At 49.3% G+C, this 25,921-nt stretch overlaps 1 protein-coding gene across 2 annotated transcripts in view; it reads left to right on the forward strand.

Annotated features, from left to right (window-relative positions):
• The window catches only part of Kcnq1 (potassium voltage-gated channel subfamily Q member 1), a 257,114-nt gene that overhangs the window by 105,279 nt on the left and 125,914 nt on the right, over positions 1–25,921 (forward strand). For both annotated transcript variants that reach the window (XM_090347156.1, XM_090347157.1), the window contains exon 11: positions 25,649–25,769. In XM_090347156.1, the coding sequence (XP_090203282.1) occupies positions 25,649–25,769 (121 nt within the window). The remainder of the gene's footprint in view (positions 1–25,648; positions 25,770–25,921) is intronic.

Here is a 25,921-nt window from a genome sequence, read left to right on the forward strand (position 1 = left end):
ATTGTACAGCGTGACAGTGGTAATTCATAGTGTGACAGTGTGAACTCATACAGTGTCCCAGTTTTAACACTGTCAGCGTGACAGTGGTAATCCATAGTGTGACAGTGTGAACTCATACAGTGTCCCAGTTTTACATTGTACAGCGTGACAGTGGTAATTCATAGTGTGACAGTGTGAACTCATACAGTGTCCCAGTTTTAACACTGTCAGCGTGACAGTGGTAATCCATAGTGTGACAGTGTGAACTCATACAGTGTCCCAGTTTTACATTGTACAGCGTGACAGTGGTAATTCATAGTGTGACAGTGTGAACTCATACAGTGTCCCAGTTTTAACACTGTCAGCGTGACAGTGGTAATCCATAGTGTGACAGTGTGAACTCATACAGTGTCCCAGTTTTACATTGTACAGCGTGACAGTGGTAATTCATAGTGTGACAGTGTGAACTCATACAGTGTCCCAGTTTTAACACTGTCAGCGTGACAGTGGTAATCCATAGTGTGACAGTGTGAACTCATACAGTGTCCCAGTTTTACATTGTACAGCGTGACAGTGGTAATCCATAGTGTGACAGTGTGAACTCATACAGTGTCCCAGTTTTACATTGTACAGCGTGACAGTGGTAATTCATAGTGTGACAGTGTGAACTCATACAGTGTCCCAGTTTTACATTGTCAGCGTGACAGTGGTAATTCGTAGTGTGACAGTGTGAACTCATACAGTGTCCCAGTTTTAACATTGTCAGCGTGACAGTGGTAATCCATAGTGTGACAGTATTAACTCGTACAGTGTCCCAGTGTTACCATTGTACAGCGTGACAGTGGTAATCCATAGTGTGACAGTGTGAATTCGTACAGTGTAGCAGTGTTAACTCACTTAATGTGCCAATGTTAACTTGTACAGCAATCAGTGTGAACTCATACAGCATGGCAATGGGAACTCATACAGTGACAGTGTTAGCATTGTATAGTGCATCAGTGTTTACTCATATAGTGTGACAATAATAACCTGTGCAGTGTGTCAGTGTTACCTTATACAGTGTGACAGTGTGAATCTGTACATTGTGCCAGTGTTAACCTGTCCAGCATGGCAGTGTTAACTTGTATAATGTGACAGTGGAAACATATTGCACAGCAGTGGTAACTCATACAGTGTGCCAGTGTTAACCTGTCCAGCATGGCAGTGTTAACTAGTACAGTGGGACAGTGTTAACATTGTACAGTGTGACAGTGGAAACTTACATTGCATGGCAGTGTTAACTCAGATAGTGTGGTAGCATTCACTTATACAGTGTGGTAGTTATAACTTATAGAATGTGACAGTGATAACGAGTACAGCATGGCAGTGTTAACTCAGACAATGTGAGTGTTAACTCATACAGCGTGGCAGTGTTAACTCAGACAGTGTGACAGTGTTACCTAGTACAGTGTGCCAGTGTTAACTCATACAGTATGAGTGTTAACTTGTAGTGTGACAGTGTTAACTTGTACAGTGTGGTGGTGTTAACGGGTACAAGGTGGCAGTGTTGACCTCAGCTGTCTCCGTCACGTCCTTTAGGCAGACATCAATTCTTATTTCTTCTAGTGTCTTTTCTCCATCCTCTACAGATACTTTCAAATGGCTGTACGTTCAAGCATTCCTCGTTCTGCGTCATCAGCTTGCTATGGAAGGTTCCCAGCACCTTCTTCCTTTCCATCCTATTCTTCACTCCCAGACGTGTCTTTCTAGGACTTCTCTCCCTTTGTTAAACCTCTTCTTTGTGTCCATGTTACTCTTCGGGTTGCAGTATCTCTTTTTTCTCTAGTAGTTTGCTAAGCTTCCTTAGCGCAATCATTGTTCATCGTCAGTCAGTGCATACATGTCTGTCCTTGGGAGTCGGTTCGTGGAAGATGAGTGTATTTCCTGGTTGGTGTCACACGTCCTTGGTTTTTCATGGCTCCCATCCCTCTGGGCGGTGGTCCGGCATTGTCCCTGCGGATGGCAGGAGCAGCCTGGGTGGGGTGTCGTTGTTTGGCTCTGGTGAGGACAAAATGATCGTTTTCGTTACACCCCATCAACAGAGATTACAGGGGGACTTGCAGGCCCCGGCTGTGGGCTCTCCGTCGTTCCTAAAAACGAAACCAGTCTCTGTATGCTCCCTTCGTACTGTATACAAGTGAAGCTCATTTTTGTGGGCTGACTCTCCTGTTGTGCGGAATTCGTTGATTCTAACGAATTGGTGTGTCATGGGGCCTTGGTACATACACTTTCCCACACAGGACATTATAATTGTATTGCTGTCAAGTCTGCGTGGCCTTTGCCTAGTTGTCTGGCTAGAACATTCATTACTGCACTGTAGTGAGGGGCTAAAATGGGCATCTTGCTTTGTTCCTGACTTTAGAGGAAGAATTTCCAGCACCTGGACACTGAATACTGAATGTCTCTTTCTATGCATGGCTTTTCTTCATTTTGTTTTTGGCATGGAGTTTGAACTCAGGATCCTGCACTCAAATGACAAGGACTCGGTAACTTAAGCCAGCCCCAGTCCTCATACACAGTCTTTACTGTGCTGCAGTACTTACCTTCCATTGTCTTCTCATCCTGATTTTCATGTAGGTTTGTGACATTTAAAGTTAAATTTTGTGTAGGGTGGAAGGCATGTGTATCGTAGTCACACATTTCTCTTTTTTTTTTTTTTTTTTTTTTTTGCCAGTCCTGGGCTTGAGCTCAGGGCCTGAGCACTGTCCTTGGATTTTCTCAAGGCCAGAGCTCTACCATTTGAGCCTCAGCTTTCTTCTACATGTGGTATTGAGGAATTGAACCCGGGTCTTCATGCATGCTAGGCAAGCACTTTAACCACTAGGCAAAACTCCCAGCCCCAACGAGTCACACATTTCTCCTATAGATACAATTACTTTACCACCATCCACTGTTTGTGGGAAAACAACACTGTTTGGGGGTCACCTTTGGGCTGTGTGGGGAAGGCCTGGAGTCCGGCCTGTGGCCGGGCTGTTCTTTCACACAGAACATGCTTTCTGGATTACTGAGACTTTACAGGAACCTTCCAAGACGGGCCCAGCCTCTCATTTCATCTCCTTTGAGATGCTATTAGTTGTCCCAAGACTATTGCCTTGATTAGAGACTTTAGAGTCCGTTTGTTAATACGGATCAAATGAAATTCTGGATTTTTGCTTGGGACAGAACAAAGACGTATAGGTCAAGAGGGATTCATGGGTATCTTGATAGTGTTCATGGATACCGCCGACGTGGAATAAATTCAGATTTCAAGGGTTTTTTTTTAGCAGTTTTGGTAATATCTTTTACATGCTTTACTATTTCATGGCTAGCTGTATCCCAAATGTACACAGGTTTTCATTTTTTTATTTGAAACCCCACTCGGTTATGGCATAGGGCAAAGCACTGATTTGTATTAACATTTGTGTGGTGCAACCTTAGTTCCCCAGAATTCTGTGTATCTGTTGTTTCTACAACAAAGCCACCTAAGATACGTTGTCTTTCCTTTTTGTTGCATTATTTGGGATCTGCAGATGCAGAGCCAAATCCGCGTGGAACTCACCCCTGTGCTGCTGTCTGCGTGGTGGGAGGGCTCTAAGTTCCTCACAGTTGACTATGTTAGCTATACATTTCTGCAGACATTTATCTACAGAGGTGAAGATGTTTCTTCTGTTACATCTGAATATTTTTTAAAATGACGAAATGGTACTGCACATTGTCCAGTGCCTTTTTTAATAGGATCATACTGTTTTTCATTCTTGACCTATTGATAGCATAGATTCCATTACCTGAATGTTGAATATTCCACCAGCCAGGCATAAATCCATGCTAGTCAGTCGGATGTGGCTTGCTGACTGTTCGGAGTTAGTAACCTTCAGTTGTCTTTCTTGGGATGCTTTGGCTACTTTTGGAATTATGGTGACCTGGCCTCCACACATGACCTTGGGCACTGACCCTACTCCTGTTTTCTAATTTAAAGGTTTGCCAGAATCCACGGGAAGTGTTTCTGAGCACAGCTCTATATTTTGTAGGAATGGACTGGACAGGTCCCTTGGCTCGTTTTATGAAACTTGACAAACTTCACGAACTTCACGCGTTCTATGCCAATTACAGGGAGAGCGTGGCATATTATTGTAGGCAGAGTACTTTCATAGCATTACTCCATTATTTTAAATCTCATGAGGCCTGTAGCAAGGTTCCACATTCTATTATTGCGGCATCTCTTTCTTATGTGGTTAACCAAGCCAGAGAATTTATCAATTTCATTTATTGATTAGGATTTTTACCTTTTTTTCCTTTAATTTTTGAGTTCCACTTTCCTCTCCAAGTTGAATTTTATTCCTCTACTTACTATATACTTAATTTACTGTAAATTTTTTCTCTTTCACTAGCTGATATCAATTGATTTCAGGTGTCTTATTTCTCAGCATATGGACCCGACTTAGTGCTTTGAATTTGCCTCCATTTGCTGTTTTCACTGCATCAAACATTGTCTTTTTATATTCATTTTTTTCTCCTCAAATTTCTTCAACTCATCTATTCACCAAGAACGGTTGGTAATTCTCCGTGTAGTTTAGAGTTTGGAGTTGTTTGTGTTACTAAATTCTAGACTGTGGCTGACAAGACCGTAGCTAGCTCTGCAGGATTTCCATGTTTAGAGAGCCGTCAGCATGTGGTTTGTGGATTGGCGGGTGACCTGTCTCATCGTGCTGTATGTGAGCTTGAAAGAAATCCATGTTCTTTCCTATGAAAAGGGCTTCTAGGTATCTCTCCCAGGCATGGTGATGTCCACTTTGGCTCTGTCTTGAGTGATCTGCAGGCTCAGTCTAGCATTTCCAACATAGGAACAGTCGTCCACGGACGGAGGACTCACCAATTTCCCTTTGAAGTTCTGTTTCCTGCTTTGAGTGTGTGCTGTCAAAGGAAGCGCACCCATCAAGGTTTTAGCTTCATAACGACTGCTTTCCCAGCCGAAAACCCCCCCTCATTAGCACAGCTCCCCACATTGCCTCCGGATTCGTAGAGGCAGATATACAGCTGTCTGTATATCTGAAGTAACAAGAGCCGATTCCATTTCCTTCTTGCCCCCTTCACGGGTGGCACTTCAGTTTGTATACCTAGACCATTAAACTTCATGGTTATTACTGCTCTGTCTGGAATTCCTGCCGCCATATTTGTCATTGCTTACTATTTTGGTGTCCACAAGCACCAAAATGGTGTCATTTGATTTACACCTACAATAGCATTTACTTGCTAGTCTCGAAGCTTAGCTTCGAAAACTTCCCCCTGTCTTTCTTGTTTGTTGATGGACCAGAATGCTCCATTTCAGAGCCTGGCAGCCCCTCTCCCCCAACCCTGGAGTCACTGAACCTTGTCAGCTGAAGTCCACCGCTGTGTTTGCGGTCACTTTCGCCAGCTTCTCTAGCATCTGGCTCCGATCTCGGCTTGCTGTCATGCAAGGCATGATGGGATTGAATGGCAGCAGCTGGCTGGGAGGCCCGGGGACTGGAGACCAGGCTCCATCCTTACCTTCTGAGCTGGGTCAGTCATCCCTTCTCCAGTACTCATGTACTTTTCTTACGCTTACTGCCTTGTAGCCAACAGAGCCTCGTGCCTGCCCTTTCTCTTGGGTTTGAATCAGGAGGAGGCAGACGTTGGCAGTCACCCCTTGCTCTCTGCGGTGCTGGGAAGGAACTGTGGGCCTGTGCAGGACAGCCAGTACCACATGGCCAGGCTACAGCCAGGCTCTGGTCTCTCCCCAGCTCCTAACGCCAAGAGCTCCCTCACCCTGTACCTGCTGGTGGCGGTGAGTTGCTCATCTCCTTGTCCCCTCCAAGGGGCTGGAGCAGCCGCTGCCGTCACAGAAACTCTGCATCTCCTTCTCTGTCACAGTTTCCCTGTGGGCCGCATTACCCACATTCTCCTCAGGGTTGACAGGAGACCACTGCCTCTTCCTGTACCTGCTCTTTACTAGAGGCATCGTTTCGGGGGCGCGCTTCTCCCCATGCAGCCCCCTCTCCAGTAACAGAAGATAAAGGCTTATCTGGCCCCCTCCAGGAGCGTGTCCAGTTTCCGTCCGTGGCAGCAGTGGGAAAGCTGGTGGTGTCACCGCTGTGGCCGTGGCCAGGAGATTGGAGCAGGATCAAGAGGAGTCATTTCAGCCCTAGTCTCTCCTCAAACCAGTTAGGAAGCCAGGACACTGCTGTGTGACAAGACATCTGGAACCAAAACTGGGGCCAGCGAGGAGAGCCATTAGGTAGTATGCCATTTGAATGAGAGCATGCTGGGCTGGAGACGGGAGCTCAGTGAACCCAGGGAGAGCGAGAGGACGGGACGGGACGGGAGGGGAGAAGAGAGGAGAAGAGAAAGAACTCCCACAGACTTTCGCTGAATACAAACAGAATTCCAGCTCTAAATGTGCTCCAAGAACAGACAGGCTGCCAGCAATGGCTGCATGCAGATCTCGCCTTGCTCTACCTGAGATAGTGGGCTGCGCTGCATCACTTCCGAGGCTGCTCTCGGTCACAGCGCTCCTGGGAGGGCCGGGACGGCCTCTGATCATTCTGCGGGATTAATGGAGCATGTTATGTCTTTCTGCCTTTTCCCCCTCCCTGTGCATATCAGGTGGACTTTCAAGTGTTTGCTGTGGGTTTTGTAGTGTCCATTTTCCATGGATCCAAACCCCTTTTGAGTAACATTATACAAATTCATGTGTGGTGTGGTTTAAAATAATTACAATTCCTCTCCTTGGTTCCTAGTGTTGTTAATTGTCCTTCCTTTTTGGCTTCTTTAAGTGGCCATAACTAGATGTGTTTTATATACACAACATAATGGATCTGCAGTGGCTGGGACTGTTTTGAGGAAAGTCCTATCCATGTGATCAACTTTTTTAAAAAGAAAAAGTGTTGTGTTTTAATCCATTCCTTTGATGCTGAATTTCTCACCTATGTTATTTTCCTTCCATCTAAAGACATTCTCTTAACTTTCCTGCAGGGAGAGGCCCTGGACATAGGTTTGCTTGGTGCTTGTCTGAGAAGGCATTTCTCCACGTAGAAGGGCGGTTTCTCAGCGGGCCCAATGTTGTGATGCTTTGCTTTTTGACTCCACTTTCGCTCGTTGTGTAGTTTCTACAGGAGACAGCAGTATTTCCTGCCTTAGCACCTTTACCATTTAAGGTGGCCTTTCCCTCTCCCTTGGGGTAGGGCTGTCTTTATCTTTGATTTCCAATAGACAAGCAAAGACAGGAGCCATGTCGATACAGCCCTCAGCCTGCTTGTTCTCTGAGCTTCCGGGGTCTGCGGCGGGGTGTGTGGATTCAGCTGGAGGAAGGGCCCAGCCATGGCTGTTTCCAGTGTTTCTGTTTCTCTGCTGCGTGTATTACTGATGGTCTCTTCAACCTCGTCGCACCCTTTCTTGGCAGTCTCACAGTACTTCAATATTTCTTTTTTTCGTCCTTCTTTCACTTGCGGTTCATTTCTCTTCTGCCCCGTTGTTTTGAGTATTTGTACTGGAATATGCTCGCGCGTGGCTTTCTCCTCTGAGGAGAGACGTCTGCTCGCCCGCTTGCCTTGGGCAGCCAGCCATGCTGCACTGCTCACCTCCGACTTTCTGGTTTCCCCGGTACCCCCACCCCTGCTGCATGCTCGTTTCCTCTGGGACCTCTTTACTACAGGAGCCTCAGCACAGTGGGCATGTTTTAAATGACCAGTTGGATGACCACAACACCTCTGCAGTTTATGCTTTTGATTTGTTCTTCTCCAACAGTATCTTTTTTCTATCGTTTATAAAGTATGCATTGTCACTTTCTTCTCCATAGACTGACAGGCACATCTTCCTTGCACAAGGATTAGGATTTTTACCTTTTTTTCCTTTAATTTTTGAGTTCCACTTTCCTCTCCAAGTTGAATTTTATTCCTCTACTTACTATATACTTAATTTACTGTAAATTTTTTCTCTTTCACTAGCTGATATCAATTGATTTCAGGTGTCTTATTTCTCAGCATATGGACCCGACTTAGTGCTTTGAATTTGCCTCCATTTGCTGTTTTCACTGCATCAAACATTGTCTTTTTATATTCATTTTTTTCTCCTCAAATTTCTTCAACTCATCTATTCACCAAGAACGGTTGGTAATTCTCCGTGTAGTTTAGAGTTTGGAGTTGTTTGTGTTACTAAATTCTAGACTGTGGCTGACAAGACCGTAGCTAGCTCTGCAGGATTTCCATGTTTAGAGAGCCGTCAGCATGTGGTTTGTGGATTGGCGGGTGACCTGTCTCATCGTGCTGTATGTGAGCTTGAAAGAAATCCATGTTCTTTCCTATGAAAAGGGCTTCTAGGTATCTCTCCCAGGCATGGTGATGTCCACTTTGGCTCTGTCTTGAGTGATCTGCAGGCTCAGTCTAGCATTTCCAACATAGGAACAGTCGTCCACGGACGGAGGACTCACCAATTTCCCTTTGAAGTTCTGTTTCCTGCTTTGAGTGTGTGCTGTCAAAGGAAGCGCACCCATCAAGGTTTTAGCTTCATAACGACTGCTTTCCCAGCCGAAAACCCCCCCTCATTAGCACAGCTCCCCACATTGCCTCCGGATTCGTAGAGGCAGATATACAGCTGTCTGTATATCTGAAGTAACAAGAGCCGATTCCATTTCCTTCTTGCCCCCTTCACGGGTGGCACTTCAGTTTGTATACCTAGACCATTAAACTTCATGGTTATTACTGCTCTGTCTGGAATTCCTGCCGCCATATTTGTCATTGCTTACTATTTTGGTGTCCACAAGCACCAAAATGGTGTCATTTGATTTACACCTACAATAGCATTTACTTGCTAGTCTCGAAGCTTAGCTTCGAAAACTTCCCCCTGTCTTTCTTGTTTGTTGATGGACCAGAATGCTCCATTTCAGAGCCTGGCAGCCCCTCTCCCCCAACCCTGGAGTCACTGAACCTTGTCAGCTGAAGTCCACCGCTGTGTTTGCGGTCACTTTCGCCAGCTTCTCTAGCATCTGGCTCCGATCTCGGCTTGCTGTCATGCAAGGCATGATGGGATTGAATGGCAGCAGCTGGCTGGGAGGCCCGGGGACTGGAGACCAGGCTCCATCCTTACCTTCTGAGCTGGGTCAGTCATCCCTTCTCCAGTACTCATGTACTTTTCTTACGCTTACTGCCTTGTAGCCAACAGAGCCTCGTGCCTGCCCTTTCTCTTGGGTTTGAATCAGGAGGAGGCAGACGTTGGCAGTCACCCCTTGCTCTCTGCGGTGCTGGGAAGGAACTGTGGGCCTGTGCAGGACAGCCAGTACCACATGGCCAGGCTACAGCCAGGCTCTGGTCTCTCCCCAGCTCCTAACGCCAAGAGCTCCCTCACCCTGTACCTGCTGGTGGCGGTGAGTTGCTCATCTCCTTGTCCCCTCCAAGGGGCTGGAGCAGCCGCTGCCGTCACAGAAACTCTGCATCTCCTTCTCTGTCACAGTTTCCCTGTGGGCCGCATTACCCACATTCTCCTCAGGGTTGACAGGAGACCACTGCCTCTTCCTGTACCTGCTCTTTACTAGAGGCATCGTTTCGGGGGCGCGCTTCTCCCCATGCAGCCCCCTCTCCAGTAACAGAAGATAAAGGCTTATCTGGCCCCCTCCAGGAGCGTGTCCAGTTTCCGTCCGTGGCAGCAGTGGGAAAGCTGGTGGTGTCACCGCTGTGGCCGTGGCCAGGAGATTGGAGCAGGATCAAGAGGAGTCATTTCAGCCCTAGTCTCTCCTCAAACCAGTTAGGAAGCCAGGACACTGCTGTGTGACAAGACATCTGGAACCAAAACTGGGGCCAGCGAGGAGAGCCATTAGGTAGTATGCCATTTGAATGAGAGCATGCTGGGCTGGAGACGGGAGCTCAGTGAACCCAGGGAGAGCGAGAGGACGGGACGGGACGGGAGGGGAGAAGAGAGGAGAAGAGAAAGAACTCCCACAGACTTTCGCTGAATACAAACAGAATTCCAGCTCTAAATGTGCTCCAAGAACAGACAGGCTGCCAGCAATGGCTGCATGCAGATCTCGCCTTGCTCTACCTGAGATAGTGGGCTGCGCTGCATCACTTCCGAGGCTGCTCTCGGTCACAGCGCTCCTGGGAGGGCCGGGACGGCCTCTGATCATTCTGCGGGATTAATGGAGCATGTTATGTCTTTCTGCCTTTTCCCCCTCCCTGTGCATATCAGGTGGACTTTCAAGTGTTTGCTGTGGGTTTTGTAGTGTCCATTTTCCATGGATCCAAACCCCTTTTGAGTAACATTATACAAATTCATGTGTGGTGTGGTTTAAAATAATTACAATTCCTCTCCTTGGTTCCTAGTGTTGTTAATTGTCCTTCCTTTTTGGCTTCTTTAAGTGGCCATAACTAGATGTGTTTTATATACACAACATAATGGATCTGCAGTGGCTGGGACTGTTTTGAGGAAAGTCCTATCCATGTGATCAACTTTTTTAAAAAGAAAAAGTGTTGTGTTTTAATCCATTCCTTTGATGCTGAATTTCTCACCTATGTTATTTTCCTTCCATCTAAAGACATTCTCTTAACTTTCCTGCAGGGAGAGGCCCTGGACATAGGTTTGCTTGGTGCTTGTCTGAGAAGGCATTTCTCCACGTAGAAGGGCGGTTTCTCAGCGGGCCCAATGTTGTGATGCTTTGCTTTTTGACTCCACTTTCGCTCGTTGTGTAGTTTCTACAGGAGACAGCAGTATTTCCTGCCTTAGCACCTTTACCATTTAAGGTGGCCTTTCCCTCTCCCTTGGGGTAGGGCTGTCTTTATCTTTGATTTCCAATAGACAAGCAAAGACAGGAGCCATGTCGATACAGCCCTCAGCCTGCTTGTTCTCTGAGCTTCCGGGGTCTGCGGCGGGGTGTGTGGATTCAGCTGGAGGAAGGGCCCAGCCATGGCTGTTTCCAGTGTTTCTGTTTCTCTGCTGCGTGTATTACTGATGGTCTCTTCAACCTCGTCGCACCCTTTCTTGGCAGTCTCACAGTACTTCAATATTTCTTTTTTTCGTCCTTCTTTCACTTGCGGTTCATTTCTCTTCTGCCCCGTTGTTTTGAGTATTTGTACTGGAATATGCTCGCGCGTGGCTTTCTCCTCTGAGGAGAGACGTCTGCTCGCCCGCTTGCCTTGGGCAGCCAGCCATGCTGCACTGCTCACCTCCGACTTTCTGGTTTCCCCGGTACCCCCACCCCTGCTGCATGCTCGTTTCCTCTGGGACCTCTTTACTACAGGAGCCTCAGCACAGTGGGCATGTTTTAAATGACCAGTTGGATGACCACAACACCTCTGCAGTTTATGCTTTTGATTTGTTCTTCTCCAACAGTATCTTTTTTCTATCGTTTATAAAGTATGCATTGTCACTTTCTTCTCCATAGACTGACAGGCACATCTTCCTTGCACAAGGAAAGCTGGAGTTGGATGCTTACCTTTGCCCCGGGTTAGCCCGGCTGTGATCAAATCCCCAGGAAGCTAGACCCCGGTCAACGCATTTCCCCTGAAGGTAGTCGGCCTCTTAAGAAACATGCACTCTGGTGTATTTCAAAATGGTTTCTTTTCTTCCCGTGATGGAAGTAACAAGGGAACTTCTCTCCAGAAGTCGCAGTGAGAACCTGAGCAAAGTCCTGGAAGTAATAGCTTCGGAAGGGTTGGAGTTTATCCCACAGGTTTCCCCAGGTCCCCCCTGCAGCAGGGGCCCAGCCCGTCGCACTGCAGTCTGCCTGCCTCCCCCAGCCGGCCTTCCAGGACAGCCCTTCACTCAGCCCCAGCCCCTCATTTCTTCCCGTGTAGGTCTCCAGGAGGCCTTTGTTCCGTGAGCCTCCAGTAATACAGATGTACAAGCGTCGTCCTAGCCACACAAATGTAAGGACTCTCTGCAAAAAATAAAGAGTACTTGCCAACTAAAACTTTCATAACATTGGCTTCCATGTTTACCAGTCCGTCACTTATTCTGCAGGTTTACATTTCTTCATAATAGGTTCTTATTATTTTCTAGTGCCTTTTCATCTGAGCCCGAAAGACCTTTTGTGTTTGTGCGTGCCAGCTGCTCGACATCTAGGCGTGGCCCCTGAGTGTTTTGGCTCCCGGCGGTGCCCTGCCACCAGAGCCACAGCTCCACTCCCACTTTCAGTGGTTAACTGGAGATAAGAGTCTCTGGACTTTCCTGCCCAGGCTGGTTTTTAATCACAGTCCTCAGACCTCAGCCTCCTGAGCAGCTATGGTTACAGGTGTGCGCTGTTTTCCACAGCTTTCCTTCATCTGGAAGTTCTCACCTAGCTCATTTTAAAGAATAATTTGGGTAGATAGAGAACTCATCACCAGATCTGAAAAAAAATACCATTCCATCCCCTTCTGGCCTCCACCTTTGTGGATGAGCAAGGGACTGCTGGGTGAGTCATCTCTTCCTCAGCTCACAATTCTTTCAGCAGTTTGACTCTGCTGTGCTTTTCTGTAACTCTGCTGTGCCTCTGTGGAGTTTATACTCTAGACATAGAAACTCACGTCCTTCCCCAAATTCAAGGGACGGGCAGCCATTGTTTCCACGATTATTCCTCCGACCCCTTTTTTTCCCCTGTTTTCCATCATAAACATTAGTAATGCTAATGAACAATATGAATTTAATTTTTCCTTCATTCTCCTTTCTTCTGATCTGTAGACTTTGATCTCATTGATTTTTTTTAGACCTGGTGACAAACACCTCTAAATTTCTTCACTTCAATTTTACTTTTCAGTTCCAGAATGTGTTTAGTCATTTCTTTGATTTCATATTTCTTTGTTGATAGTTCTAGTCCCCTGTTTTTTCTTTAGTACTTTCTCCATGATTTCCTTTACATCTTTGGGCATTTTTTTTTCATAAAGTCTGTCTAGTAAACTCAATGTCTGTGCTCTCTCAGGGACGGTTTCTTTGGCAAAAGGCTACTTTTTGGTTCAGATGTTGTTTCTTTGCATACTTCTAACATGATGTGATAACTCTGGACACTGGAATCTTCCTGCCTGAGGATTTTGTGAGTGTGTGTGTGTGTTATGTGTGTGTGTGCAGGCCCTAGGGGTTGAACTCAGAGCCTGGACACTGTCTCTGTCCTTTTGTGCTTAAGGCTAGCATTCTACCACTTGGAGCCATTTCTGGTTTTTCTCTTTTTGGTGGTTAATTAGAGATATGAGTCTCACAGACTTTCCTGCCCAGGCTGTTTTGAATTGTAATCCTCAGATTTCAGCCTCAGGAGTAGCTGGGATAACAACCCTGAGCCACAGGCACCTGGCTGCCTCTGGATTCTTTTTCTAATGCTGCAGGACATACCTGGTAAGTGACTTGTGGGCTATTTTTCTGGAATGTTTTTTTTTTATCATGTGTAGTTCTTAAGTTCACTTTATGTTGGGTTCACTATGACAGATTTCCTTGGCTACCCAGAATAAGAGGAAAAAATAGGAAGTAAAGGAAGGACAAAAGGCAAATCAACTGCACTGGAACATTCCTCCAGCATCCACTGAGTTGTTTACAACGTCTTCCCCTCCCTTCCCAGCCTGAGGAGAATGTGGAAATCTGCTAGAGGAGAACTTCTCTGAACAGTTCCTGACAACCAGATTTTGTTTTTCTCTGTCAGAGCTTGAACTCAAGGACTCACATCTGCTCGGCTTTCTTACTCTCATGGGTGGAGCCATGCCTCCAGCCCCTTTTTTGCTGGTTACTAGAGAAGTCTCACGGAGGTTTGACTTACGATCCTCCAATCTCTACCAGAGTAGCTAGAATTACAGGCATGAGCCACTGCACTCAGCTTCTGACCTTTTCTTAGCACTTATTCAGTTGCTTAAAAAAAAAAATTCTTCAACACACTCAGGTACTTTTTAATGCCTTAATTTCCCAGAGAAACTCTGTAGAGTGTGCTCCAAGGCTTTCAGTGGTCTATTGTGTCACAAACAGTAATGTCTCCCCAGGTCACATGACTGTTTTGACTGTTTTATGGTTGCAGGTATTGTCCACCATTTTGTTCCTCAAATAAATCCCTAATTAACTGGGACAAAGGCCTTGTCCATTAGTCCCCCGCATGGAATCAAGACAAAAGCTACAAGCCAGGCATTGGTGGCTCATGCCTGTAATCCTCATTACTTAGAGGGGGCTGAGATCCAAAGACTGCAGTTCAAAGCCAGCCCAGACAGAAAAGTCCCTCTCGTTTCCAGCAAACTATTTGGAAGAAAGCTGGAAGCGGCCCTGTGGCTCATGGGATAGAGCGCTAGTCTTGAGCCAAAGAAGCTCAGGGACGACACCCAGGCCCTGAGTTCAAGCCCCAGGACCTAGGTGGGAGGAAAGGAGGAATGTAAAATCAGGGTACTGTACTTGGAACAGGGGGTCCAACCTTCAAAACTGGCAGTGTGCAGGAGGTAGGAGAGGGATAGCACAGCAAAAGCAAATGTTGTGACACTTTGGGACCATGTTAAAAGTGCCTGTCTCTTAGTAGGATTCTCACTAGCTGTAATCCAGAGTTCCCCTAATGTTGACTCAGACTTGTTTTTTTTCCTTTAGAAATGTTTGTTTGGATTCTATTTTAGGTGATCTATTCTCCATCCTCACTTTGTTTCTTGATAGACCTTCCTAAGCTGTTTTTGGCCTTTCAGACCCATCCATGGCCTTGCAATGGTGGGGAGAGGGCTTCGATGCTGCTGAAATAGGTTTGATTCCCCATCAACATAATCAAGATTCTGTGCTGCCCACTGCTGGAGCGATGAGTCAGGAATGGTTTTGAGTTTTCTCCCGTGTGTGTGTGTGTGTGTGTGTGTGTGTGTGTGTGTGTGTGTGACTGAGGTGTGAAGTTGGGACCTCACACTTGCTCGCCTGGCACTCCACCACTTGAGCCCTACCACACCCCTGGCTCTTTGCGATAGAATTTGTCCCCCACTGAAGGCTCCCCTGCATGGCTGCTCTGCAGTCCCTCTGGCTGGTGCTTTGCCCTGTTTATCAGGTTGCTGAGTCAGGGGTACTTATTTCGGTGTCTGGGAGGTTGAGGAGAAGGCTAAAGAGGAAATGTGCTGGAGAACAAAGGAGGTCGGTTCTTCATCTCCGCACGCCATCCACAGAGGCCTGGGAGGTTCCTGGGCTGCCTGCCCCGCCCCGCTCCACATCTTGTCTCCCTGAGCCCCGGGCTTTTCTGTTCCTTGGACCAAGCTATCTCCCAAGTCAGCATCATCTTCAGTTCTGGGCGTCCTGATTCTTGGGAGTTCCTTGAGCGCTGACCAGTTAACTGGCGCGCTCAACACATCCAGCAGGATTGGGAAGAGGCACGGGCGGCACTGAACAAATGCCAACATGTCACCGGCTGGTGTTCGTAGCAGAGGGGTGGTGGCGAAGCCTTCCTGGGTCCCCAGCCCTCCTCTCACAGCCCTCCTGCAGCCAGCAGGGGTGGGGGCGCCAGGCTGAGTCCATTCCTTTTGACACCAGTCATTAACGTGATTTTGACGTTGAGCTTTCCCCAGCTCTGGGGTGGCTTTGACTATGTCCAGGCGCTGGCTAGAGGAGCCATGGGGGGCCTTGAGGCCCCAGATCTGGCCTGGCTGAAGGCAGTCTGGGAAAGGACCTGTGTTTCTCAAGCCCGCGCCCTCGGGGCCTGGGGGCGTGGGGCCCCAACAGATGTGTGGCTTTGGTAGCCAGGGCCTGGAGCCGGATGCTGAGAGCGAGGCCTGCAACTCATTTCCCCATTAAGCATCTGAGACCATCTGCACGGGTGTCCAAGGCCTCTCCCTCACGACTTGCTGTGATTACTGTGTGAAGCTCAGAGCTGGCACATTGCCGCCACGTTGGGACGAAGGTGGAAAGATCGCTCTTAATTAAATTAGAGGCATTTTTTTCTTCCTGTGTAATTTTGCCTTGAAAACCAAGGCCACTTTTTTTCCCCCTGTTGTTTTCCTCCTCCAAAGACCTCCAGAGGTTCTGGGGAATGTCCTGTGAGCTCAGCTTTTGGAGAAGATAGTGCTTAACCCAGATTCCATTGTATATTAAAGTTTCCTGGGGCGGGATCTGCTGCTGGAACCTTCCGCTGCAAACGCGTCTGGGGAGCCCTGGACAGTGGCTTCTCACAGCTTTAGTGATGCGGGCAGTGGCTGTGTTGCTCTCTATTTCCTGGGCTCGCTGTCTTGACTCTGCTGCGGCCTTTTCGGCAGCCTCACTACGTAGAACGCATCCTTGAGCCCAAAAAACCATTTCCAGGTCCTCAGAAACTGGTGCGAGCTGAAGCCTGCACCGCCACAGGGACAGGGGATTTCTTACAATTCTGAAGACCATCTTTTCATTCCAGTCACATCTGTGTCATGGTCAAAAACTTGACAGATCTGAGATGCCAAGTCTATACCGCTCCAGTCACTGGTCTACCTGAGTGTGGACGGGCTCAGCAGAACCTTGACCGTCAGACTTAGCAAGCCCCAGAGTTCCCAAGGCCGGAGCCCAGGCCAGCTCCTTTCCCAACCATTTTCTTCGTCCCTGCCTTCCACATGCAGAGCCTCAAAGGGCTGTCTGAAGGAATGCACCTCTTCTATCTGCTAGGCTCCCTGCACCCCACACCTTGCCCCAAGTGTCACAGGACTCCCGAGGACTCTTGGCTGCCAATGATGGAGCCCCAACCAAAGTAGATGTAGGACAAAGGGACATTTTTCTGGCACCTGTACCTGGACCCCACTGTTGCAGACACAGCCAGACCCCAGGGCTGAGACGACATGCTCTGCCCTTCCCACCCGACTCCACTCTTGTTCTGCCTCTCTCTCCCTCGGCCCTGGGACACAGCTGTCTCCTCAAGCAGCCACTCTCTGACAGGAGGAGGAGAGGTCACAAGCTACATCCATCCACCGGCTCAGCAAACCCCAAACAAAGAGGTCATTTATTCTCCTATAATGTGGACCAGGGGCCAGGGCCAGGTCCTCACCACCCTCTCCCTCCCCCCCAAAAAAAACCCAATTCTATGAAGTATGCTACTCTACCCTTCTACGTGCAGCCATGTCCCTGACACGGAGATCTGAGCCACTAAGCCCATTCTAGGCATGACCAATGGATACCTGAATCCAAATGCTAAGACAATGAAAGGACGCTCCCTTACAGAAGATGCTAGCTCTTTTCAGAAGCGAGGCTGGGTGCAGGGCATGCACAAAAACAACAGGTGTCCACTCAAGCAAGGTATTTGCCCGAGCGGAACCGGGTGCCAGCTGTGCATCTACGTTTCCCCCTCTGCCCGCGGCCTCGTTCCTGGCAGCTGTTGTGGGAATGGCTTCTGTGCTCTCTGTCCATGTCCCTTACTTCTCGCCTCCCAGCGCAGACACAGGTGGCGGCAGGGCTGCTCTGGCTCAGTGTGAGAGCCGGGCACGGGCAGCTGGCACAGGCTGTGGGCCTGCGGCTCGGCAATGTCACGCACGGCCTGGCTGCAGCTGTCAGATACCCCAGGGAGGGCTTCTCCACGGAGGGGCAGGGTCCGCAGGCCTCTGGCGGATCCGCCAGGAGGGGGCATTTTTTTTTTTTTTTTTAAGGAGGCCCGAAAAGGGGCCTGTCCATGGGAAGGAGAGGCAGCTTCTGTAAACCCCTTGGGTATGAGCTGTGCCAGGCACTGGAGGGACAGGGGCAGGAGGCCAGAGAGGCTCCCGTGGTCCGGAGCCAGGGACACCTAAGCCCCTCCGCTGATGGGAGGAGGCACGCGCTAGAGAGCCTGGAAGGCGTGTGGAGGAAGAAGGCTTGGGTTGCACCTGGGAGATTAGACAGGATTGTGAGCAGGGGGAGGGAGGGTGAGCAGCTGGGTGAAGGCCCTGGCAGAGACCCAGACACAAACGCCACCACCGAGGGTGGTGGGCGGCAGGGTGGACACTCTCTACATGTGGGCTCCACCTGAGGAGCCCAGCCAGGGAAACTGAGGCCAATATCTCGACAATGTCCAGAAAGCGTCAGAGTAGCAGAGTTCTAGACAGCTGAGGATGCTCTGGGGTGTGGTCACCCACACAATGCACCAACCATGGCTTCCCCATAAGACAGACAGACAGACAGACAGACAGGAAAGAAAGAAAGAAAGAAAGAAAGAAAGAAAGAAAGAAAGAAAGAAAGAAAGAAAGAAAGAAAGAAAGAAAGAGAAAAAGAATCCTAGCTATGCCTGTCATCCTAGCTACTCGGGGGAACTAAGATCTGAGGATCGCAGTTCAAAGCCCACCCAGGCCCTTACTCATGAGAAAACCACAAGCGCCACTGTGGCTCAAAGTGGTAGAGCACTAGCCTTGAGGACAGAAATTCAAGGACAGCACCCAGGCCCAGAGTTCAACCCCGGGATTGACAAAGAAAGAAAAGAAAAGGAAGGAAAATCTGCCACAATGAGAAAGGACTTGAACCCCATCCACACATCCCCTCACCAGCATGAACCCACTAACACTTCCGTGTTTCCTCCCGGTCTCTCTTCTGTGTTCAGATTTTATCCAGTGACACCAAAGGCTCCCCACTGCGGGGCCCGCTGGCCGGGATGAAGGTGCTGCTCTCAGAATCACTCTCTTGAGAGAGGGGGAGACCTGGCAGCCTGCAGCCCCAGCTCGGGCCGTCGCCATGGCTGAGGCTTCAGTCGCCATCTCAGGCCTCCCGTTTTCCTAGAAAACAAAACTGTTTTGTTCTGCCCTGCAAACATAGGTCCAGATTCTGGCTCTGATCAGGCAAAGGCAGCCAGTGGGTGATAGCACCTAAATAAATAACTAAATATGAACACTCTCTCCCTCCCTCTCTCTCTCTCTCTCTCTCTCTCTCTCTCTCTCTCTCTCTCTCTCTCTCCAGGACTGTCCTGGGAAAGTGTGACTTCACCATCACCAAGGGCTTGCCCCTGGGTCCGTAGGGAGTACTGTGTGCTGTGCCAGAACATTCTTCTGGACCCTTGTGTCCAGAGCAACACCTGCCATGCTCACCACAGGGGGTTTCTTCCACAGATTTCAGGAGGACCAAACCTGGGGTCCGCACAGGCAGAGGAACCGAGGGGAACTCTCGGGGTACCGTAGCTGCTCTCTAGCCCTTTCTGAAAGAATTGTCACCAGTGGTGGGGAAAATCCCCACCTCCTGGGCTCTGGGGCCTTGAAGGTCTTCTGTGGCTGTGACTGTAGTGGGGACAGGCTGGGAGGGGGCAGAGTTTGCCCACTGAGCAGGGGGCACACCCAGTCTCTCGTCACACATGCCTGGCAGAGCAGCCTCTCCAGTTGATTTGCAAAAACAACCCTGCAGAGCCCCTCTCTGACCCTCACTGCAGGGGCCCCAAGTGCTGTTCCCAGGATTAAACCCAAGACTACTGCATTCCTCTCTGGCAGGTGCAGGCCCCACCCGCTGCAGGAAGCCGGCTGATATACACACTTTAATTTCCGAAAATGCCAGGGCCAGGCCTCTCTGGGGTCGGGTGGCCCAGCCCGGACCCACAGGCTTGAAGATGACACTTGGCTTTTGGGGTGTTTGGAAAGCAGCTCCCCTCTCCCGGCCACCACTTTGTAGCTCCTTCCCTTTTGTATACAAGTGATACTGATGCTAAAATACGTACTGGTGTTCTTTCTAGTGTTCTAAAAGAACATGTGAATCTTGGAAGGAGAGTGAGCTGTCACTTGAGGACTGTCTAACAGAATGCAGGGTCCTTGAATCCCAGCCCTGAGACTCAAACCCGGTGTGGTTGCACTCACTCCAGGTCCAGAACCTGCAGACCTCAGGGTGTGTATGTGTTCCTCCAGACTGGCCGGTCCTTCCCTGGTCTCTCTGTGGATGCTGCGGGCACAGAGCCCTGTCGGGGCCTTCTCCCAGCGATGACTAAGACGTGTCTGTTCTGTTTCCTGCGGGAAGTCTGCCTCAGGCCCCGGTGGGCCATGAGCTCGCGGGGTTATTTACATTCCCTGATTGCTACACCTTTCCATGTGCTCGCTGGCCTGCGGACGCTTTAGTGCTGGACTTGTGTGCTCAGGAGCCCTTTTTAACTGGGCCATTTCTGTTTCTCTCGTTGGCTTGCAGCGGCGCTTTGGATCTGGTGGGCTCATATGAACCTTTTCTGGTGATCTTTTCACTCTTCCAAAGCATATTTTGATGATTGGGTCTCGGTTCCAAAGTGTTCAATTAACGGCTCCTGTGAGGATTTGCTTTGTATTTGATTTAAATTTGAAACAGCCAGATTGGAAGTCAGGAAGATACCCTTTTACACTCAGCGATACAACCTTGACAGCTTCCATTTCCATAACTAGGGCTTCCACGCACTGGAGTGAGGACAGCGTGCCTGGTGGTGGTGTGTCTGATGTAGTTTCTTCCTCTGTGCATCTCCAGTTGTCCCTGAGCATGTTGGTGGAGGTCAGTGGGGGCTGTGAGCATCCACTCCCTTCCCCTGCCTGCCAAGACCACCTCCAGGTCACCTAGCGTAGGAGGGGCCTCTTCGAGGCATTCACACTGCCCTTTCCTGCTTGTGTCTCCTTGCACGCTAGCAACGACTGCTTAGGAAGAAATATTGATGTCTGCTAAAGTAACTTACCCGTTGTTCTTGAAGAATATTCCAAAAAAAATTCTAGATTAAGCTTGCCAAGGTGCTCAAACACAAATCTTGAGGTTTTTTGCTTTTTTCCTTAGGTCTGGTAGACTCTGTTAAGAGGTAGGGAGAATCGTTTTAGGATTGAGTCATTTAATCAGTGGAATGGAAGCTGGTTCTCCGTTGGTCCTTTTCAGTAGCGGTAGTTTTCTACTTTCCTCCACAGTTCCGATAGATCTCAGCTACTAAGCATTCTTTTGCACGTGTCATTTCCATATATCAGCATTTTCCTAACGGGAGAGCAGCAGCACTAGTAGAGTCTTTTCCTGTGTCTTATCCCAGCTCCCCTGTGCTATAGAACCACGGTGCACCCGTGAGTAGATGGCTTCTGACCTACTGCTGTTAAGCTACACTCTCGTTCCCCCCCCCCAGCCTTTCTCTCTTCCCAGTCCCTGTTCAGGACCCATCCTTGCACTCAGGGGATGGCTGGCCATGACCTTCACACTGGGAGATGTTTGCACGTCTGTTGTTTGGTATTTTCCAGGGATCTGAATGCAGATGTGGGTCTGGGAAAGAGCACCGTGGGGCAAGAAGCTGCTCTTGCTGTACCAAGTTAACGTGGCCCATGGCTGAGGGTGTCTCCCCACTGCTGTGAAGTGGAGCGTCTGCACTCCTCTCGGGGGTCTCACGGTGTGAGTCAGCCACTGGTGCAGCCCTCGTTCAGGGCTGCCTTCTGCAGGGCATTACCGAGGCGTCTGAATGTGCAGTGAAACCAGTGCAGCAATCTGAGGTGCTGGGAGGCGTGTGGTGACGCTCCTTCTGTGGGTATTTCCTGCAGCAGATGCCACTTGACGTGGACCGCTACGTCACTCGTGTGCTCGTTATTCTTTGGGCCCCTAGAAGGAACGTTTCGCCCTCCTTTCTAATTATCTATAAACCTGGGCTCAGGGCCGGGAGTTTGGCCTAGTGGTTAAAGTGCTTGCCTCACATGCATGAAGACCCGGGTTCGATTCCTCGGTACCACATACATAGAAAAAAGCCGGAAGTGGTGCTGAGGCTCAAGTGGTAGAGCTCTAGCCTTGAGAAAGTCCAAGGACAGTGCTCAGGCCCTGAGCTCAAGCCCAGGACTGGCAAAAAAAAAAAAAAAAAAAAAAAAAAAAAACCTGGGCTCAGCAGTAGGAGTGTGAGTTATGGTCAAATCCTTCTGTGAACTCTGGTTTTTTCTTTTTTTTTACTACTAGCCACTGGTGCCTGTGTCCATGTGTCAGCCACAACTCCACTTGCAGCTTTTTAGTGGCTGGTGGGAAGGAGGCGTCTCCGGTTGCCTGGGCTGGCAACCTGGGTAGCTGGGATCATAGGTGTGAGTCCCCAGCACCTTCCTCGTGTTTGGGTGCTGACCTGGGAACTGAACTCAGGGTCTGGGCACTGTCCCTGAGCTATTTTGCTCTATTTAGTGCTTCATAACTCAAGCCATAGCTCCACTTCCAGCTTGGAGATGAGTCTCACAGACTTTCCTGGCTGTGCGAGACTTGAATTGCGATCCTCAGATCTCAGCCTCCTGAGAGGAGGATTATAAGCTTGAGCCGCCAGTGGTTTGTCTCACAACACTGTTCCTCAGGTGTCCCCTTTTCCCCTGGACCATACTTCCGGTGCATCTGGTAATGCCCCTGTGCAAGCCCTAGAATCATGCCTTCCTCTGGAGAGCCTTTTATCAGAACAGTATTTAGAAAACATGATCTGGGGACCAGGTGTGCGCTCTGGTATAAGGGTGTCACTGTTCCTAAATCTGGCCCATGGACAGGGAGAGCCAGGAATGACTGGATTTATACTCAAGCGGAACACAGGCCATGTCCACAATTCTATGCCTGTCCATCTCTCCATGGAGCAAACAATGAGTTTATTCTACTGACGTTTCTGAGCATACAGTTCATCTTCCAGCCCTAGTTTCCACCACCTCCTGTGTTGACTCATTATAACCCTACTGTACACACAGCATACCTGTGAAGCGAACTCCAAGAGTACAGTGTTTAAGACCGTCACCTAGCCTGCAGTCATTCCAGGTCCGGAATCACCTTGTGTGTGCGGCAGGTCCTGTTCAGGGCCATGGTGCACATTTGTGACCCGAGGAGAATCACCTGATCTGATGTGCCTTCTGCTCAACGCTCCTCCAGCATCCTAGTGGCTTTTTGTATGTGCATACTGGAAAATGCCGTTGGTGAAATAGTTTGGGGGGGGCCTGGCCACAGCTCTCACGTCGCAGGTCCACCCCAAGGCGTCCCACAGAGGGGCTCCAGCATCCTGACAGCTGCTCTGCCCTGAGCCTCTCCGGTGCTCCCCCTCACTGCCAGTTGCCATCCATTTGTTTTATGGTCTCTGTAGTGGTGGTGGTTGTTTCTGGAATATCCTAGAAATCGAACCTGTACATAATGTTTGGCTTTGACATTAGACAGCCTTTCCTGCCAGGCAGAACACGTGTTGTGGTATGAGTCGTCAGCTGCTCTCTTCTGACTGGTGTGGTATTCCATGGCCTGGATGGAACAACTGTCCCACGCTTTGTTTATGCATTCATTTGTTGAAGGACATCTTGTTTCTAGCTTTCAACAACTGTGAGTGGAATTATTACACGCATTTAAGACCAAGTTTTGTGAACATAAATACTCAATTCACTGGGGTAAATATCTGGAAGCGGCTCGCGAGGCCACATGGTCTGTTACAAGACACCACAGAAGGTTTCCCACGGTGGCTGTGTCCATTCCTGCTCCCACCAGCCGTGTGTGAGAGGCCGCTGTTCTGCAGATCGTGGTGTGTGTATGTGTGTGTGTGTGCGCGTGTGTGACTTTAGCCACGTCTTGAGTATCATAGCATCGCACTGTGGTTTTCTTTCGTATTTCCAGGATGCCTATTGATGCTTACCCAGTAAGCACACACCCCTCCTGTTCCAAGAGACCATCAGCACATGTGCTTATTTGTAATCCATTTTTAAATTGGGGTGTTCGCTTGACTACTGTCAAGTTATAAGCATCCTTTATGTATTCTGGGACCAAGCGCTTGACAGAGTGAGTGATGTGCAAATATTTGCTCCAAATCTGTGATATGTCTTCTCGCCTTCACAGAGAAAATGCTTTTAATTGTGATGAAATTCAGTGTTGATTGCTAATTTTTTTTCCTCTCATGAGTTAAGCTTTGGGTATATTTCAACTCACTGCCAAACCCAAGATTTTCTTCTATGTTTTCGTCAAAATGATTCACGGATCTGTTTTACTTCATACTTAAAAAAAAAACCAAAAAACAACTAACAAATGTAACTGTAACCCCTATGCATCACCCCGACAATAAAATACGATTTAAAAACAGACTGCACACGTAGCCTTTGACCATCTCTCCAATTAGGTCTAAATCCTAGATGCCTTTAAAAAATAAGTTTAACACACAAACACACATATATATGCCAACATTTGTCCATTTATGTGAGGAATAAAGTCAAGAAACAGTTACATTGATGTGGGAAAAATCTTCCTTCTTTTATAAAGCATGGGAAAAATCTTCCTTCTTTTATAAAGCAAAGGAAATGTCACTACACAAGAGAAGCCATGCTATGATAAAACAATGTAATTAAGGTTTACAGGCCAACAGAAGGTTATGATTTCTAATAAATTAACATTTCCTAAAAAGTGACAAACTAATGAGTGGAGAACGTGAGTAGGCATTTCTGCCAGAGGAAACACCTGAGAGGGCCCAGCCCATCCACAATGAAAGCAACAACCGCCTCCATGTGCTCCTGACAGGCCCTGCCCAAGCTGTCAACAGCCGGTTCCGGCTCAGAAGCGGAAAACTGGGGGCACTGGAAAACCAGTCCTGCGGTGTCCAGTAAGCAAATGCTCACCCTGCTCCAAGAGGCCCACTCTTTTATTCTTGTTGTCTTTAGACGTGGGACTTGAACTCTGGGCCTGGGCGCTGTCCCTGAGCAATTCAGCTCAAGGCTACTGCTCTACTTCTTGAGCCACAGCCCCACTTCCAGTTTTCTGGTGGTTGAATTGGAGGTAAGAGTCTCCTGGACTTGTGTGCCCGGGCTGGCTTTGAACTGCGATCCTCAGAGCTCAGCCTCCCGAGTAGCGAGGATGACAGGCGTGAGCCACCAGCGCCTGGCAAGAGGCCAACTTTTAACAACAAAGCTGACTGGCTTAAAACTCACAGAGCCTGAATGGCCACGAAACACGGGATGGGAGATGCCCCCTTGGTGGATCTAAAGCTGTGGGTCGTTGTGCAAGCACAGCACTGCTCATCAGTGCCACGTGTGTGTACTTGGAGAGAACACACCTGTGGCAGAGAGACGGCAGCCAAGAACAGGGCCTCCCCGGGAGAGGGGCTGTGCCTGAGCCGTGGTGACATGCGGTGGGCGGGAGCAGGGCAGGCCAGCAGGTACCAAACGACTGGGGAGGGGCCACTGTGAGTTCTGGCACCATTCCACTTCTTAGCTGCTCAACGCTTTTGCAGGAAGCACTTTAAATGAAGAAAATTAAGTTGAGAGCAAACATTAGAAGTTGTGATAAGTGCAGGGTGAAGACAGATCTGGCTCGTCCCTGGGCTCCCGTGCCATGTTTCTTGAGGGCTCGGGGATCCCGGCAGGAAGGGAGTGGGGAGATTCTGTGCCTCTCTTAGGATGCGGGTTGTTGATGCGGCATTATGGCCAGGGGGAGAGCCAAGCTTGGGACACCTCTGTGTCCCAGCTGCTGCGGTGTCAATGGGCTAACGATAGTGGCGTGGCATGGGGGCCGGTGGCCTTCTCCAGTCCTGGGCCAGCACTTTCGCCAGGGGTGAGGCTGGAGAGGGGTCCACACCCTCCAGTGCAGCCCAGCTGCAGGCCATTACCCCGGGATACTCTGGTCTTTGCCCGCCATTCCTGAACATTCAGGAGTCAGGCACCTGGGGGCCAACCTAAATACCTACCCACTCGCCGTGCCACTGTGAAAGCTTGATGGTCGAGGCAGAAGCTTCCAGCAACCAACCCCCCTGGGCCCTGAGAGCTCATGTCTGCCCCACAGCAGTGTCAGTCTGGGGCTGGCATGCTGACACCGTGGCGAGTGGGGTGGGGGCCACCCTCCAGTTCCCAGTGGGGGCTGGACGCGCTGTCCTTGCACTAACGTGCTTCCCCACACCTGTCCACAGTGAGGAGGAGCCCCACACTGCTGGAAGTAAGCCCAGCCCACTTCCTGAGAACCAACAGCTTTGCTGAGGACCTGGACCTGGAAGGGGAGACGCTGTTAGCACCCATCACCCACGTGTCACAGTGAGTGCCCGGGGTGGGGGGGGAGGCTGGGGTGAGGCCGCAAGGTGCTGCCTCGACGCCAAAGGTGTGTGCTTGGCAAGTGCTGTCTATCCCAGCGCCGTCCTTCCTGCCTACAGTTCGGGTCCTGGGGCCATCTGTGGGCCCAGGCACTC

This window comes from Megascapheus bottae, chromosome 16 (genome assembly GCF_031878675.1).
Source record: "Megascapheus bottae isolate mThoBot1 chromosome 16, mThoBot2.hap1, whole genome shotgun sequence".
Classification (NCBI taxonomy): Eukaryota; Metazoa; Chordata; class Mammalia; order Rodentia; family Geomyidae; genus Megascapheus; species Megascapheus bottae.